The sequence below is a fragment of the Vicia villosa genome, linkage group LG1 (genome assembly GCF_029867415.1).
Source record: "Vicia villosa cultivar HV-30 ecotype Madison, WI linkage group LG1, Vvil1.0, whole genome shotgun sequence".
NCBI lineage: Eukaryota > Viridiplantae > Streptophyta > Magnoliopsida > Fabales > Fabaceae > Vicia > Vicia villosa.
In genome coordinates, this window is record NC_081180.1 from 26700776 (window position 1) to 26719614 (window position 18839).

An 18839-nucleotide genomic window follows, 5' to 3' on the forward strand; every position below is an offset into this window, starting at 1 on the left:
CTAATGTTCACTCCTTATTTATGTGAAGAATAAGCCTTTTTATATTTGTACCAATTTTGCCTTTTTGTCTCTTACCTTGAATAAGAGTTTCTGGCAGTGGCAGTGGCACACATATTAATATATATATACAGTTTAATTAAAAACAAATTTTGTTTTTTCATTTATTTTTTACGATAAAATTTGTTTTAAATTTGTATACATGTTAGGCTGGTCCTGGTCCTGTCTGAAAGGCTTCAAAGTAGAAGCTATATGCATAACTTTGGGAACCACATGCTAATGTTTGAGATGGATTGCATGCAGGCAGTGAGTGTCATGGTAAGTGACAAGATTTATCAGAGTTGTGACATATTCTAAGCAAGTGCAAGGAGAGTATTTAAGATTTTACAAATGTCCATTACATTATTAAACTATTAACTTCATTTTATTTTATTTTTAGCCATTTATTACTATCAATCTTTTTTAGGTTTTAGATTTTGAAAATTCCCATAGAAGAAATAATCGGAGCGACTTGCAGAATAGTTTGCTCTTTTTGAGACATTTCGCAACACTCATAAAAATATGAAAAGTAGTCTAACTATCATGACGCCTTCAAAATAAAATTGATGAGTTTATATTGTAATTTTATTACTTGCACGGTAGATAATTGCTCTAGAAATACACTTTTTGATGATACAAATATTATTCGAATATGGTATGAATATCATTTGTAGTATCTAGTATGTAAACCAGTCATAATAATTTTTCAAATCAAGAGAAATTTTAATAATTTTTTAAACAGAATTTAATATTGGTCATTTAACCATTCAAAATGATTTCTCAAACAAAGAGAAATTTGAATAACTCTCTAAAGAGAATTCGAAAATTATACTTGATAATTTCTCTACTCAAACTAGGAGAAATTAACATAATTCTCTAAAGAGAATTCAAGAAAGTAATCGAAAAATTCAACTAGTAGAAAAATTGTGGAAAAGTTACCGCTTTGACAATTTGAAAGATGCAGAGTTATAATAGTGAAGAAGAAAAAACTCAACAAATTTTTGGTGTGTTTTCAAATGAAACAAATGATTTTCTTATATAATGAAGTAAATTAGCCTAGATTTCTAATCTAAATAATGTGGGATTAGGGAATTTTGCTTTTGATTTATAAATAACATAATAAATGATTTCTTTTTGAACCAAAATGTTGTTTGATTTAATTTTCTCCTTCCTTCTCTATTTATTCTTGTACCCAATAACCTATAGAAATCAAATAAAAAACTAAATTAAAAACTATTGTGAATTTTTTTTCTTTTCGTTTCTATTTGTTTGTGTGACTTGTTGTATTATTATTTAATAATATTTCAAATAAATAAATATGAGGCGTGTATGATGAGTATGGTTGTTCATGTATGGTGTAGCAAGAAAATATAACCAAATTAAATAGAAGGGTTAAATAAGTTTTTGGTCCCTATAAATATTGCAGTTTTATTTTTAGTCCCTCCCTACCTTTAGGCAACGATTTTACAAAAAGAACCGTTGCCGAAACCAACTAAAACCGTTGCCAAAACCCAGGAGGGACTAAAAATAAAATTGCAATATTTATAGGGACCAAAAACTTATTTAACCCTAAATAGAATCATAACAAAAGTTAAATTGAAGTGTTTAAATTTATTCAGAATCAAACGGTATCAAACTATTAAATTGATATATTGATTCTGAATTTCGAACCATCCCGATTTGTTAGTAAACAATTTTTTTTCAAATCAAACCGCAGTGAACTAAGTCGTTTTAATTTTAATTAAAAAAAAATTAATTGGTTTTACCAATTTTTTGTTGATATGTATTTTGTTATAATAACCTAAAAGTTAAATTTTGGATTATTTTTCTAATCAAATTTTACCAGCTTCATTCTATTTTGTCGTGTATATCTCTTAACATTTATTATTTATTATTTGAAATTGAACAAAATAAATATGATTAAAAATATTTTTTTAATTATTATGTTAATTATTAAAAAACGACATTTTTGTAAGAAATATATTTTTTCGTTTTAAATCATTTTTATAATTTATTTAGATAATCTACTAAATTTTAGAAAAAGGCTTAGGTGCTTTTTTATTGAACTAAATATTAAAAGCAGCTGTAACGAAATCATAATTGGTTTATATGTTTATTGTAAACAACAGTGTCAGTACGTAATCTTTTTTTTTTTTTAAAAAGACCGGGCCTATACGAAGCTATACCAATTCATTTGGTTTGTTAATTTCGGTTCGGTTTGGTAAATTTTAGTTCGGTTAATTTTAGTTTGGTTTGGTAAGTGAACTGTTTCATAAATTATCGTTTGGTTTAACAACCGAATAAAATTGTCTAATTATTTAACAACAGTTCGGTTTAATTTTATGGTTTGGTTTTGTGGATTTTTTGGGCGGCCCTAAAGTTGGTAATGAATCAAACCAATCCGAAATAGTTTGAAACTCGATTCGACAATTAAATCGTTGAACTTGGTTCATGAATCAATTGAGTATGAACAAAACACTAAATTTGTAAACTAAATGAGTTAAACTTAAACTATGTATAATTCGACACGTTAAGTTCATGAATCAACTCAATATATATATATATATATATATATATATATATATATATATATATATATATATATATATATATATATATATATATATATATATATATATATATATATATATATATATATATATATATAGTGGGGATCTACTTATTCTAAGAGTAAGTTTTTTAACCTACTTCAAATCATAGCTTTTAAATTCACGACCATATTCACTACGGAGTGTGATAATTTTAAAACTAAAAAGATGATGGAAAAGCTTAGCAAAGTTAACGAAAGCCTTAAAAGTTTCATTTTTATGGGTTAAAAATAACGTCCAAGTGAATCTAGAGTAGTCATCCACAATCACAAACCCATAATAATTGTCTTCTAAACTTCTTGTCAGCGAATGGCCAAACAAGTCTAGATGGAGAAGCTCGAGAGATTTTGATGTTGAAACAATCTTCTTCAATTTAAATTGAACTCTCATTTTCTTTTCCATTTGGCGAGCATTAGATAGTTTGTTTTTTGAAATTTTAATCTTCACAAGACCAATCACTAGACTGTTGGATGCTATTTTATTGATTAAGTCAAAATGCATGTGGCTTTAATGCATAGACCATAGCCAATAAAAACTTATAAACTTCTTATAATATCCAGCAAACCCAAAAAAAACTTTTGATCACAATCACCAACTTAGGCATCTTTCACTGCAACATTGCGTCTACTTTAGATAGACCCACTACTATACCACCACTAGAGATCACATGTCCAAGAAAACTTACTTCACAAACTGTTTTAGTGAGGGAATTTGTGACGACCCAAAATTCCGTCACAAACTGTTTTAATGAGGGAATTTGTGACGACCCAAAATTCATAACGAATTTCGATGTCGCAAAATATTAGTGAGGGAATTTATAATCCTTCACAAACACTGACTTAATAATTCTGTCACAAATGAAATATACTCGTCAGTAACAACTAACCATAAGTATATTTCAATTTCCCTCACTAATTAATGACATTTCAATTTCCCTTACTAATTTATGACATATTTCCAATTCCCTCACTAATACTTTCGATAAATCCATTAATTATATCAAACAAAAATAAAAATTATAAAATATACATTTCATATATAACATTTTATGAATATAATATATAATTGTCACATATACTTATTATCAAAATATAAAATATAAACAAAACATCATAAGTAGATAAACCATATTTACCTTTACCAATAATAAACTAATCCACTTCTAATTTGCCTTTCAATTGTCTACCACATATATATATATATATATATATATATATATATATATATATATATATATATATATATATATATATATATATATATATATATATATATATATATATATATATATATATATATATATATATATATATATATATATATATATATATATATATATATATATATATATATATATATATATACATATATATGGAGCATTTTATAATGAGAGATGAGATGAATGAATATCAACCATTGGATTTATCAAGATAGAGAAATTAATAGCCACATTAATGCATTAACATTCTCTCTCTTGATGAATCTAATGGTTGATATTCATTCCTCTCATCTCTCATTATAAAATGCTCTCACATGATATGTTTCCTATATATATATATATATATATATATATATATATATATATATATATATATATATATATATATATATATATATATATATATATATATATATATATATATATATATATATATATATATAACAAATAATTCCTACAATAGATAATAATAAGTAAATTCTTGTAATTTTAAGAAAAATGAGTGAACCTTACAACTACAATAACTTGACACCATACTACATTTCCTTCAAATATGTTAAGTCCTCTTACTTGACCATTGCAGTTATATGTTCCTTTTCTTCTTTATTTTCTTCCGGTCTTTAATTTCCTGTCAAGAGTATAAGTAAATATCAATTGTATAATACAATCAAGCTGAAAAATAAACTAATCAAATGGAATAGTTTAAATATACTAAAGTTAATCTTCTCAAAAAGCTCATGCCACATTTTTGATTACAAAACAAAAATACTTCTAGTTGACAAAAATTTGTGATAATTCAATGCTCATATGTGATGTTATACAATATTTCATATGCTGAAGAAGTATACTTTATAAGCCACAACAAGACCAAATGATCATCATTATTTACAACCAAACAAAACCAACTACCAAAAGGAACACATGATAGCAAAACATAGTTATGAAAAGTCAAGTACCACCAAGATTAACTATCTTAGTAAATACTAGTATCTTTTATTAGGTTTGGTAAGTGAACTGTTTCATAAATTATGGTTTGGTTTAACAACCGAATAAAATTGTCTAATTATTTAACAACAGTTCGGTTTGATTTTATGGTTTGGTTTTGTGGATTTTTTGGGCGGCCCTAAAGTTGGTAATGAATCAAACCAATCTGAAATAGTTTGAAACTCGATTCGACAATTAAATCGTTGAACTTGGTTCATGAATCAATTGAGTATGAGCAAAACACTAAATTCGTAAACTAAATGAGCTGAAATTGAACTATGTATAATTCGACACGTTAAGTTCATGAATCAACTCAATTATAATTATATATATATATATATATATATATATATATATATATATATATATATATATATATATATATATATATATATATATATATATATATATATATATATATATAGAGGAGGGATATATTTACTCCAGGAGTAAGTTATCAAGACTTACTCCTCATCATGACCATTGATTCTTCTCAATCTAATGGTTAAAATTAATGAGTATTATTTTTCCCTCTCCACATTTAATAACTTATTAATTTTAACCATTAGATTGAAAAGAATCGATGGTCATGATGAGGAGTAAGTCTTGATAACTTACTCCTGGAGTAAATATATCCCTCCTCATATATATATATATATATATATATATATATATATATATATATATATATATATATATATATATATATATATATATATATATATATACTCTAAGAGTGAGTTTTTTAACCTACTTCAAATCATAGCTTTTAAATTCACGACCATATTCACTACGGAGTGTGATAATTTTAAAACTAAAAAGATTATGGAAAAGCTTAGCAAAGTTAACGAAAGCCTTAAAAGTTTCATCTTTATGGGTTAAAAATAAGGTCCAAGTGAATCTAGAGTAGTCATCCACAATCACAAACCCATAATAATTGTCTTCTAAACTTCTTGTCAGCGAATGGCCAAACAAGTCTAGATGGAGAAGCTCGAGAGATTTTAATGTTGAAACATTAATCTTCTTCGATTTAAATTGAACTCTCGTTTTCTTTTCCATTTGGCGAGCATTAGATAGTTTGTTTTTTGAAATTTTAATCTTCACAAGACCAATCACTAGACTGTTGGATGATATTTTATTGATTAAGTCAAAATGCATGTGGCTTTAATGCATAGGCCATAGCCAAGAAAAACGTCTAAACTTCTTATAATATCCAGCAAACCCAAAAAAACTCTTGATCACAATCACCAACTTAGGCATCTTTCACTGCAACATTGCGTCTACTTTAGATAGACCCACTACTATACCACCACTGGAGATCACATGTCCAAGAAAACTTACTTCACAAACTGTTTTAGTGAGGGAATTTGACGACCCAAAATTCCGTCACAAACTGTTTTAGTGAGGGAATTGTGACGACCTAAAATTCATAACGAATTTCGATGTCGCAAAATATTAGTGAGGGAATTTGTAATCCTTCACAAACACTGACTTAATAATTCTGTCACAAATAAAATATTTTGCATGCTCTTCGTCTGGCTGGGAGTACACCAGGTTATCTGGCAGTACACCAGGTTATCATACATAAAAACGGAAAACTGATCCAAGTAAGACTGAAAAATTCTATTAATATACTCCATCAATACTCCTAGTGCGTTAGACACACCGTAAAGGAATAACTGAATACTTATGATGACCATAAAGGGTCCTGAATATAGTCTTAGATATTTCTTATGACTTCACCCAAATTTTATGGTAACCTGATATCCGATTAATCTTGCTAAACATATGAGCTCTCAACAACCGGTCCATAAAATCATCTATTCTAGGAATATGACACCGATTCTTGATAGTAACCTTTTTCAACTGAAATTAATCCATACATAGTCTCATGGTCCCATCTTTCTTCTTAACCATCAACACGTGCACACTACACGGTGATACACTAGGCCTTACAAACTATTTCTCCAAAAGTTCCTTCATTTATTTCTTAAGTTCACTTAGCCCCACTACACGCATACATACGTTGCCATGGATATAGGTCTAGTATCAAGTATTAAATCAGTAGAAAACTCCACTTCCCACTCTAATGACAAACTGTAGACATTTTTCAAAAATACTTCTTGCACTCATAGGTAAGATAACCCGTTTTTCCTTATTCTCCACACTTGGAAAGGGTAGAAGAACTTCCCCCACTAATTCCATTCTAAATATTGTTTTCTTATCCACTTCCAATTGCGCACTTCTGATTTCCTTTGGCAGTTTGAACTGCATAAGACTTCCCACGATTCTAATTACCAAATTCCTTCTCATTCATACTCTTATAGTGGGTATCTCTTCCTCTGTTTTCTATATCAACCTGGGGATTACCTGTATAAAGTGAAAAAGTGGAAACATAGAGACAAGAAAGGAGTGAGAATACATTCCACAATTTAAATGGTGTATAAACAACAAGCATAACACATATTAAACATATTCAGTCAACACATATGTATCATATACAAATTCTTTATGCAATGTGGATTTCCTTTACTCCCATGCATGTGGTACCATCCTACAACACTGAACCGAAGTCCTACAACATTGGATATCAGAGTTATTTTGCTGAGTGATCCTCAACACTAGAGTGTGTTCTACAACATTGGACCGAAGTCCTAAGTTAATCTCTGATATACGTGATGAATGATCAAACAAATGCAAAGAATCTCCATATGAACCTCATGCTCTCATTATCAAGTACCAATCGCAACATTTGACCAAAGTTCTACAACACTAGACCAAAATCTGATAACACTAGACTGAAGTCCTACAAGACTGGACCGAAGTCCTACAATAATAGACTGAAGTCTTGGATATCAGAGTTATTTTACTAAGTGATCTGCAACACTGCCGATTAAGGCTTACACTGGTCCTTTCGAACCTAAAATACATCAACATAGGTTCTCCTAAACCTAAACATGTCAGTATTGATTATCCAAACCTAAACATAAATCGCATCAACACCGCACTTGCATCCTAACCTTAAAAACTTAATTCATATAAGTATTATCAAATATTAGACTTGTGTCCTAAAACATTAACAACTTATTTACATAGCATTTTATCAAAGCATACCCAAAATCATGTGTCATGCTAGTCATACCTCATATTCAAATAATTAATTAAAATATCAAACGAAGTATAAATTAAGAAAATGAGTGTTTCAGAAAACTTATAGACTCTATTTTAAGACTATGAATTTTAATATAGGACTTAAGATCCCAATCGGTACAAACTAATCAAATAATAGGAGCTAGTACAGGCACCAGGCAGAGTGTTATGTCGGACGTGTAACTAGAGTTTCACCTATTCAACTTAATGAAATGAGATGCTTATTAAATCTAGTATTCAAAAAAAAGTTGTCTATTTTCTCATGATATAAGGTTTACTCTTAAAGGACTCGTGTAGAGTGAGTCGTGTCCAAATTACTAAGAACATGTCAAATAGTTGTGTTGTAGAGTTTAAAAACATTAATTGAACTTACAATTCGATTTTCTAGCCTTTGCCGTGACAAAATTGGTCCAGATTGAAAGTATTCTAATTTCTTGTCTAATTTCTAACGGTCTTCGTTTCATTCTTAAAAGATCTATATAACTAAATTTATGGGCAAATGACTAATAAGGTATACTAACCGCAAGTTGTAGAAATTAATTGAGATATGGTAACAACAATACTTAAACATCTATTATCACTTATAATCATCATATACCATTGTTTTGACATCTAATTTATCAAATTAAGTATACTTATGTTCAATTTCAACACTAAACTCACGTCATCTATACAATTACTATTTTCCACAATGTTATTCATATAAACCTCGAAGAATATACAATATTCACAATATCATTATCACACATAAACATTATGAGACGTTGCAATATAATCACGACCTCATCTACACATTTAAACATCATGAGTTCATTACCCTAAGAAAGATTCATGTCTTAGCTTTCCAACGCAACTGACCACACTTCAAACGTACTTAAAAAACCCTAGTCATGCCTGAAACAAGACAACCAGTACTGGTTAAGATTTGACTATGCTCCTGGTATAAGAACCAAAGAAATACTTTCGTTGTAGGGCTCCAGACCCCAAATTCCTTATTTCAATAGAAGGTTATCACTTTAGTTTTCCTACGCAACTTAGTGCGCCTCATACATACTTACGAAACCCAAGTTATGTATAAACAAGATGACCAATACTTCGACTTATTGCAAATTAATTAACTTATTTTGACTTAATTCGATATATTTGACTTATTTCAACTAATTTCGACTTATTCTACTTATTTCGACTTACTTTGACTTATTTCAACTTATTCCACTTATTCCCCAATGTAATAGTTCTAGAATTCGATTTAAACATATAAATGACAAATTTCACATCAAGAAATATCAATCTAACATATATCTCATCAAATATTCATGTTTTTTTCATCAGTTCATCATATAGAATATGCTCATTAACAGTCAATTTTTATAGCATAGATTTACACAAATTTCACATCAACAACAATAAAATCAGCATCAACAACATGAAAAAGAATCCACAATCAATATAATCATAGAGTTTTTGAACAATCCTCTCATAATTCAATCAATGACATCATAAAAGAGAAAAGAGACCAAGGGATCTCCACTATCCCTTAAGCTTAACACTCATCATGAAATAATCCCCCATTACTGATTAAGCCAAAACCTTGAGCTTTTTGGTGATGAAAGTTCCTAATCCTTGAAAATCTTTCTCTTAGGATTCCCTCAACTCTTCTCCTTTTTTTTTTCTTTACTGACACGTTCTAAACTTCCATCACCCTTTTTATTAAATTAGGTTTTTTATTATATTTTAATTATTCTTCTAGTTTCCCTTATTTTATTAATTATAATTATTTAGCCCATTATTTCTAAGTAATCAAAACCTACCCTATTTTCTATTATTATTCAATTTTATTTTAATAACTCTTATTTTATTTTTTTAAACCCCCGATAATAACATTAATTAAATCATAAGGCACACCAAAAATTCAATTGAAACTCTAATAAAATCCTGATAAATTCTAATAAAATTTTAGTTAAATTTTTGGGGTGTTACACACTCGAATATGTTTCCCAAATCTATTGTGAGTGTGGATGTTAAACTGGTAGAAGTGAATCATGATATTAAACAGGATGAGGTGGGTGATGATGTTAAATCGGATAAAGCGAATGATGATGTTAAATCGGGTGTTCGATTGGTTGTTGTTGAGATAGATAAAGTGTTTATTGTCCGTGAATATATGCTACAATGGGTTTGTAGGGAGGCCAGAAAATTGGGGTTTGGTGTTGTAATAGGAAGGTTCAACAATGATTCAGATAGAAGACAAGCATTTGTAACAATGATATGCGAAAGAAGTGGCATGTACCATCCAAGAATTAGGAAGTTGAAACAAGATGATACTGGATTGAGGAAATATGAGTGTCCGTCTAAATTGCGCAGATATCATATGGCGGATGAGATATGGAAATTTAATATAATTTTTTGTATACATAATCATGCCTTGACAGACAATCTAGCTGGTTATCCTATTGTATGTCGCCTTGCTCTGGAGGAGAGGGAACTTGTTTCGGACATGACATTAAACAAAGTGGCTCCGAAAAACATACTTGTATCTTTGAAACAGAGAAGACCTCTAAATATTTCAAATATCAAAAAAATATACAACGTGCGTGATCGAGACAGCAAGGCAGTAAGAGGACCAAGATCTAAGATGCAATATTTGTTAAAGCTTTTGGAGAATGATAACTATGTATTTAGGTACAGGGTTTGTGAGGATAAATTCATCATTTGATATATATTTTATAGTCATCATGATTCCTTCAAGTTGTTCAAACATTTCCCACCGTGCTCATAATTGATTTTACATACAAAACAAACAAGTATAGACTTTCACTCTTGGAAATTGTTGGTGCAACTTCTACGGAGATGACTTATACAGTCAGTTTTGCATTTTTGGAATCTGAAAAATAGGACAATGTTACATGGGCTTTGAAAATCTGGAAAACTGTGTTGAAGGACCAACAAAACATGCCACAAATCATAATCACCGATCACGACACCGCACTGATGAATTCGGTGGAAATTATGTTTCATACGTCGTCTGCATTACTTTGTAAGTATCACATAACCAAAAATGTGAGAATTCGAGTAAAACCCGCGGTAAGCACGAAACAAGTCAAAGATGAAGATAGAAAAATTACCAAACATGGTGTTGTAGTGGAAAATATAATGGATGCCTAAAAGTCTATAATAAGCTCTTCTACATTTAAGGAGTGTGTGCGCAATATATTCAGATTTTCTGAAATATGTTGAGGGCACAATTCTGAATCAGGTTAAAGAGAAGATTGTTTGTGCATGGACCGATCAGGTTCGACACTTTGGTAATACAACAACTAACAGAGTTGAATCTACACATGCTAGACTGAAGAACTCATATGGAAACAGTAAAGGTTATTTTTGTTGAGATTGGGAAGTCGTTAACCAAATGTTCTGAAACTAACATAATGGGATAGAAACATATTTTGGTCGGAGCATTATTGTTATAGAACATTTATTCAAAGACAACATCCTTTATTCACAGTTGATTGGCAACATATCTCAAAAGGAATTAGATTTTATTTTTCATGAAACCAAACGTGTGGATAAAATAGATTCAGATAGCTCAAAGTGTGGATGTACACTTAGGAAGACTTACGCTCTTCCATGTACATTTTTAATTTCAAAGAAGATAAAACTTGAAAACCAATGCGTGAGGATGAAGTTTGCACTCATTGAAAAAGTTTCGTTTTGACGATGATGGTGCAATGAAGGATGATAATCAAACATGTCTATCATGACAGAGTGGAAAGTGATCCAAGAGAGATTCATGCAAGCTAGTGGCATAATGAAATTGCACAACAAAGAGCAACTAAGGAAGATTTCCTATCATGAAACAACGAATTTGAAACTATCGTCGGAACCGGTTAAAACAAAGGGTTCCCTCACCAATATTATCGAAAATCATCCACATTGAAAAGATGTCGCTTTTTATGCACAAATGCATTAAGCGGATTATAAATGTCAGAGGTGACGACAGTTGTGGTTTTCGAGCTATTTCGGGTTTGCTCGGTAAGGGAGGGAACAACTACTAATTTTTCTGTCCTCATCTTATACAAGAGATGAAGATGCATAGGAAATCATATACAAAGCTATATAAGGATAAAGCAAATTATGATGCAATTCTCAATGCTTTAGTTCTTTGTCATATAGGTCCGGGTCCGTTTGAAAAATGGATGTGCTTCCCAGAAATGGGATACCTTATAGAAAATGCTTATGATAGGGTGTGTATTGCTTTAACATGATATGGTTTCTTAGAAATATTCTTTCCACTTAGGAGTAATTCACCTCAAAATCCATCTGAACGCATCATGTGTATTGGTTGGCTATTAAAAAACAACATTTTGTTCAGGTTTATTTGAAATTGGGATGTCATATACCAAAGACATCACTGGAGTGGACGGCACATTTCACCCAAGATGTCGAAACTTGGCTGTATCACTTTTTAGAAAGGATGGAAGAGTTTGCCAAGTAGAGCGACATTGAAGAGAAGCAAATAAGAAAAGATCGAAGAAAGAACCACCAATAAATTTAGGTAGTGACATATGTTTTGATGCATTTTAGTTGTAATATAACAATGTAACATATTTGTATGTAACACACTGCATAATATTATAAAATTAGGTAGTATTTTTTGGACAATTTTTGTGTTTTGTAATTCTATTCTACATGATATCATAGTTCTGTTCTGCATGATTTTTGGATGGTTCTGGAGACGTATCGCCGCACATACCTAATAATTATTAAAAAAATAACACATGAGATCATCCTGGGATGCATCTCAAGATAGACCCTTATTTTTTGAAAAAATTGGCGGATTCGAAAATACACGTGCGAATTCTATCTTGATTATATGACAGGGCTTGTAAGGTCCTTATATAAATAGGATCTCTAATTTATATAAATAGGATCTCTAATTCCATTTTTTAAAAGAAAAACCAGAATGAATTCCTATCTCCATCTTGCATTTGTATATTTTGATGGAGCAAATCCTCCGCTTTAGTTTAGGGACTACGAGGATATACTTCCCGTCAATCTTAAATCCAACATGAATACTTTCTTGCAATATTCAGATAACCAAAGAATTGTCAAGCTTAAGTATTGTTCATTCTCGATTGACAACGAAAGGGAAGATACGGTTCACCATGCTCGAGCTGAAGATTGATGATGATTTGAAGGTTATGTGGAGTATTTTTTTACCGTTACTCAACAAATGGTCCGATTGAAGTTGTTGCGAAGATTCAAAGATCAGTCGAAGATATTGTAAAGATGTTGCAACGTCTTGAACCACCCCGTTTGTAATGGAATGTTTAATTTATATAATGTTTATTTCGATGTTAATTTATGTTGGTTTTCCATTCTATCATTGTTTGTGCTCGTTGTTGTTTTGAACTAATAGAGTATATTTCGGAGATGCATTTCCGGAAAGCTCACCGACTAATAAACTAAGGGGGGTTACGGAGATGCATCTCCAAATCAACCTTTTATGCATATGAAGATGCATCTCCATACCAAATTTAAACAAAATAATGATTTCTCAGCATTTTCGTCTGAAATGTGTGTAGAAAAAGTAAATAAGAAAATACATCTCTAAACACCGGAGACATTTAAGTCTTTTCATAGGAGTGAAAAAACACATAAGAGTGAAAAGAACAACTTCTCAAATCTTATCATATACCACATTGCAGATCAAAATTTGGATAGCAAACATTTCATATTTGACATAAACTCCACAAAAGTTGTATTAACATATTAAAACAAATATGCGAGCGAGGGTCAATGACTTTTACCCTCCCAAATTTTTTATATCAGCAAATCTCTCATATTATGCATACAAAATTCTATACAATTTTGACATAATAGAGGTTATTGAAAACCATATATGACTGTATCCCTCTTCATTTATCAGCAATCTAGCTAGAGTCACTTTCCAAAGAAAGGCTTTGAAAATATTTCACCTAGGACCAATACCAATACTCCTTAAAAATTGGATTTTGACTTAAAAATTAAATAAAATATAAATAACCACAAAATCAAAAGAAAAGAGAATCAAACTCCACAATCACTGAAAAGCTTGACGTGCCCGTGGAGCCCAAGTGCAATGTACTCTAGATCCAACGAGCTGATGACACGTGGCTAAGTCCAAAGACACACGAATCATTAATTTAATATCCATCATTTTCGGAATCTTATCTATTTGCATACTAATGTATTATTTTTTGTTCACAAAAAATATGTATTTTTATTTATCATTATGCTGAATGTATGAGTCAACAAAATTCCAAAAAACTAACAATAATCAGTAGTACATTATTTTTTGCAAAGGCAACAATTTTTCTGGTTCTCTAATGCATGTTTGGATTGACATAGTTACACTGAGCCATATTGATTTTAGCAAAAATTATCCTTTAAAGTTTAAAGCTTCACAAAATTTGTGATTTTTCCCAACTCACGACCAGACCAAACATACACTAGTTATTACTTTTTAAATTATGCAAGATGAATAAATTATTTACATTTTTTTTTTTACCAAAGTTGACAATAGGATCCCGTTTTTAGTTATTGCTTGCTTGAATCATATAAGGTATTTAAGGAGCATTTGATACAGATTATTATCTTAATGATACAATAAAACATTCTCAAGATGAGATTCTGTATGGTTAAACAAGTTTTTTTTTTCCTTTCCGAAAAGGGTATATAGCTAAACAAGTATGAAGTATCCTGAATTTCACCAACTTTAATTTCTACTTTCTCAACTAGGTCCTGTTTTGCTTCCATGACAATCAACCTCATACCGGCGGCAATCTTGAACAACTATACAGTGACCGACCGGTAAATGTACAAGACCAATGCAAAAGACTCAGAAAAGTCGGAACATATAAATGTACCACTTAGAGAAACTACAGCGAGACGTGGTGAACTTCTGGAAAATCCTTCTCTTTGATCACTGCAAAACAGAGAGGGGAAAAGGTAAAGTAATTATATAGACCATGCTCGTACAAAATAAAAATTACCAACAATGTTTGTGAGAGTTGAGATCATACTGATTCAGTTGATCTTTGACATGATTGAGAGAGAACAACTGTGTCTGGGCTCCTCAGTGCAGTACCAACATTGGCCTCACTTGATTCAACTCCAGATGTACTAGACTACAATGTCATGCTAAAAGTTAGAAAAACAAGTCAACCAATGATGAGGTAATTCTAACTATTGAACCCTTCAGTAGAAAGATTTTGATTTTGAATACTACATTGATGCTCTACAAGATTTAAGGAAGTAAACATAAAAAGCAAATGATAATAAAGGAACACATTCAATAATCCATACATTAGAAAATCCTTTAATCTGGACAATGATAATTGTGATGTCATCTGTTCGATTCACAAGTTCCAACCATAGTTTATATGACTCTTCGGTAATAGCCGCACATGCATCACGGGGATCTGTAAATTTTGCTGTCTACACCATCAAAGAAAACACATATTTATCAAGATTAATTAATCATGCCAGAGTTAAAATTCAACAAAGTAATGCAAGAGGGAAGTAAACATTGATTTTGTTATCTAAAGTAATGCGACAGGTTAAGGATGATTAGCAACAAGCAGGGTAAGATTTACATTTTTCTACTGAACAAGTAACTAACAATTAGATGAGTTGTGTAAACACTTCATATGCAAATCACTATTGGCAGTTAGCATTTTTATCAGAGGTTATTTAAAATTAAGGTTCGCATGATTACGGCAGTTAATGAATATGATAAGTGGATAGGTAGACCTAATTAACACATGGAATATGGAGAAGCACACCCATATGATGAGCCCTTATGAAGTTATGACAAACAATTTTTGTGCTCTCTTTTTTCATTTATATTTGCATGACTACCTGGTAAATGAACAGTTATGCTATACAAGAAGCCTATGGTTATTGATTTCCTCATGAGACTAACAATTGAAGAATAATCTTATAACGGTGTTTCTTGAGGTGTATGTAGCTCTTCTTTAGAAAAGACTGCAAAATAGATATTTGAAATACTCAAGAACCATAAACATAACTGCACACGGAAAACATTAATTTTATCCTGATTTTCAAGCCAAAGTCTACAATTGCAACTTGGATACCATTCATAAATAATACAATTTAAAATAAGTAGATGATAGGTTTTAACAATTATTATAGTGAACAAGATTAAATCAGTCATCAAATTTTCAACCTAGGGTGATATTATCTAAATTCATAAAATATACACACTAAATTGCTGTTGACATTGTGACCATAATGTAAAGTTTTTTAAGTTTTCATAATCACATCACAGCCATAATTCTGCAGCATCGGACACGTTTGTTCACAGGTCTTTACAATATCAAAGATCATGATGTAACCACAACTATGACTGCAATCACAATTTAAATTTTGAGGGGTAAAAAAAGAACCAAGAGAGAAGGTTTCATATATCATACCATATCAACAACAGTTTGGCTTGACAAGAATTCAAATATGCCATCACTAGCAACAACAAAGAAGAGGTGATTAGGATTAAGCCGAAAAGTTGACACCTCTGGAGTAGCAACCACGCCAATTGTCTCCGCCAACCTATCCCCTAAACTCCTTGTAAATGCAGTTCCTGGATACATCCCATTTGGAAGCCACAATCTCGGAGGATCACCATCCCAACTCTCTTCGTTACCCCAATGTTGGATACTTGGATCCTTGAGCCCTTCCACTTGATCAACACTCAACACTCTTGCTCCACAAAGTTTCACTCTCTCATATTCATCTCTCCGAAATGGAGTCTGATCAGAGGACAAGTCCTGTGCAATAATTCGATCCCCATCCTTAACAGCTAGCACAGCTCTCGAATCACCAACATTAGCAACATAGAGGGTATCTCCAATAACAAGCACTGTAATTCCCGTTGTGCCGCTCATAGAATCATCAATGTCACTAGTATGCAATTCATGATTTGTTGCCGAAAAGGCAGATTTGTAAGCTTGAACGGGGTCCTCCACCAATGCAGGGTCATTAGATAATTTCTCTACCAACCTATCCCGAACAAAGTTTGAACACTGACTCCCAAATTGACCATGCCCATCAAAAACACCAAAGAAATGAATATTGGGGTTACCTTGAATTTGAGTCCTGATGCAAAAATTATCTTGGTTTTGTTTATCCAGTGAATCAGGGTAGTAACCTCGCAGTGTGAGAAAGGTATATTCCAAAACAAAGTTGTGGGAAGGAACAGGAACATGTTTCAGTACTCTCTGAGCGAGTATGTTCTTCCTATGACTATGATGAAACCCAGTTTTTCTAGAATCGCTATCCAATGAAGAAGATTTCACACAGCAACACTTGCCATGGGAACAACCCATGTTCCAAAGAGGGGTTATGCTTATGCTCTGATGCTTTTGTAAACAGTACCTAAACTAAAAGCATCACCAAAAAACAAAAACAAAAAAACCAACTTTATAGAAAGTAGGAACTATAAATGTAGATGCTTGGAAAAACCACTCCACATTATCACTCAAAAGTTGACCCTTTGAACATTATTAGAAATTGAGAACCAAGTGCAAACCCTAGAGACAAAATAAAACAAAATAAACAAAATTAGTAAGTGTGAGCTAGGAATTATCAAATGCAATTGCAACAAAGAAGAAGGGTTTTGTTCAATTGTGCAAAAACAACCAAAGAAAAGTCTAATTTGAGGTCAATAGATGAACCCTAAAAAGGTGGAAAGGTTTGGTTTTGAGTGACTTTTGAGAAAAAGTTGCAAGTGGTTTTACACCTAGAAAATGCAATGAAGGTTCTAGGAAAGAGACAAAAAGATATGTACCTATCGGTGGGTGCAGTGCACTTGCGGAGAATGGAAACAGTGGAGCATGGAGGAAAACCCTAATGCTGAAGGAAGAGTACAAAAGAAAATTCACGAGAAGAAATTTGGAATGAGAGAGACATGAGAAGAAGAAGAAGAAGATTTCAGATTCTATTGTGTGTTGCATCATTATTAAGTCCATTTCTTTCAGCTCAAACAAAACCAACCTTTCTTCAAAAGATAACGTTAGAAAAATCAGTTCTTCACTTTATTTTATTTATTTATATTTTGTTGCAAGTTATTTTAAAGATTGTGGGTTTTGAATACTTTTAATTTTAAATGTTGGATTTTTTTCATTTTTATTTATTTTACAAATTTAAATAAGTATTAATTATTATTTTATCAAGTGGGAGAAACAATGTTTGAAAACTCGTTCTCAAAACTTTAGTTAATTTAGTGATTGGTTCAATGTGGATATTCTCAAAACAATTTTGGATGCTTCTAGAAAAACTTTGAGAAATAAATAAAGACTCGTTATGAAAAATACAATTAACATGAGGCATAATTTTCGATAAAATGTATGTCTGGTGTTTTAAAAATTAGACTGATCATCAAATCAGTGAGAGTAGTGGATCACTGATTTATTGGTCATACCATTGAGTCAGTGGTCGAACCGCATGGCTAAATTAAATTAAACCGGATAACTTGGTCGAATAAAATGGTCTCTATAACAAAATTATATAGTTATTAAATTGATCGAACCGGGTGACTCGGTCTCTAATAAATCAAACACCTACAAAATTTCATAATTTTACAAATCCATTCTTTAAATTCAAATTATAAACATGGTCATCACACATACCAGACCGGCTCGACAATCAGACTAGACTGGTGACCCATCTGGTTCGATCAGCCGATTCGATTCGGTTTTTAAAATAATGTGAATGCTTATATATCTCGATTAGAAGTCATACGAGTGCTTCAAGCTTTCTCATGAGCTATATTTTCTTAAACA

The 18839-nt window shown here is 31.2% G+C and overlaps 2 protein-coding genes across 2 annotated transcripts; one reads left to right on the plus strand and one right to left on the minus strand.

Annotated features, from left to right (window-relative positions):
• Positions 1-9988: 9988 nt before the first annotated feature.
• Positions 9989-12493, plus strand: LOC131597443 (uncharacterized). The gene is made up of 5 exons (XM_058870161.1): positions 9989-10687; positions 10894-11082; positions 11255-11372; positions 12172-12242; positions 12371-12493. Exons 1-5 carry the CDS (start codon positions 9989-9991, stop codon positions 12491-12493), a joined length of 1200 nt encoding a protein of 399 aa, XP_058726144.1.
• Positions 12494-14668: 2175 nt separating this feature from the next.
• LOC131632021 (probable protein phosphatase 2C 35) lies at positions 14669-18039 on the minus strand. Its single transcript, XM_058902785.1, has 5 exons — positions 17846-18039; positions 16476-17588; positions 15346-15477; positions 15063-15167; positions 14669-14965 (listed from the first exon to the last, which is right to left on the minus strand). Exons 2-5 carry the CDS (start codon positions 17382-17384, stop codon positions 14963-14965), a joined length of 1149 nt encoding a protein of 382 aa, XP_058758768.1. The 5' UTR covers positions 17385-17588; positions 17846-18039; the 3' UTR covers positions 14669-14962.
• Positions 18040-18839: the final 800 nt, after the last annotated feature.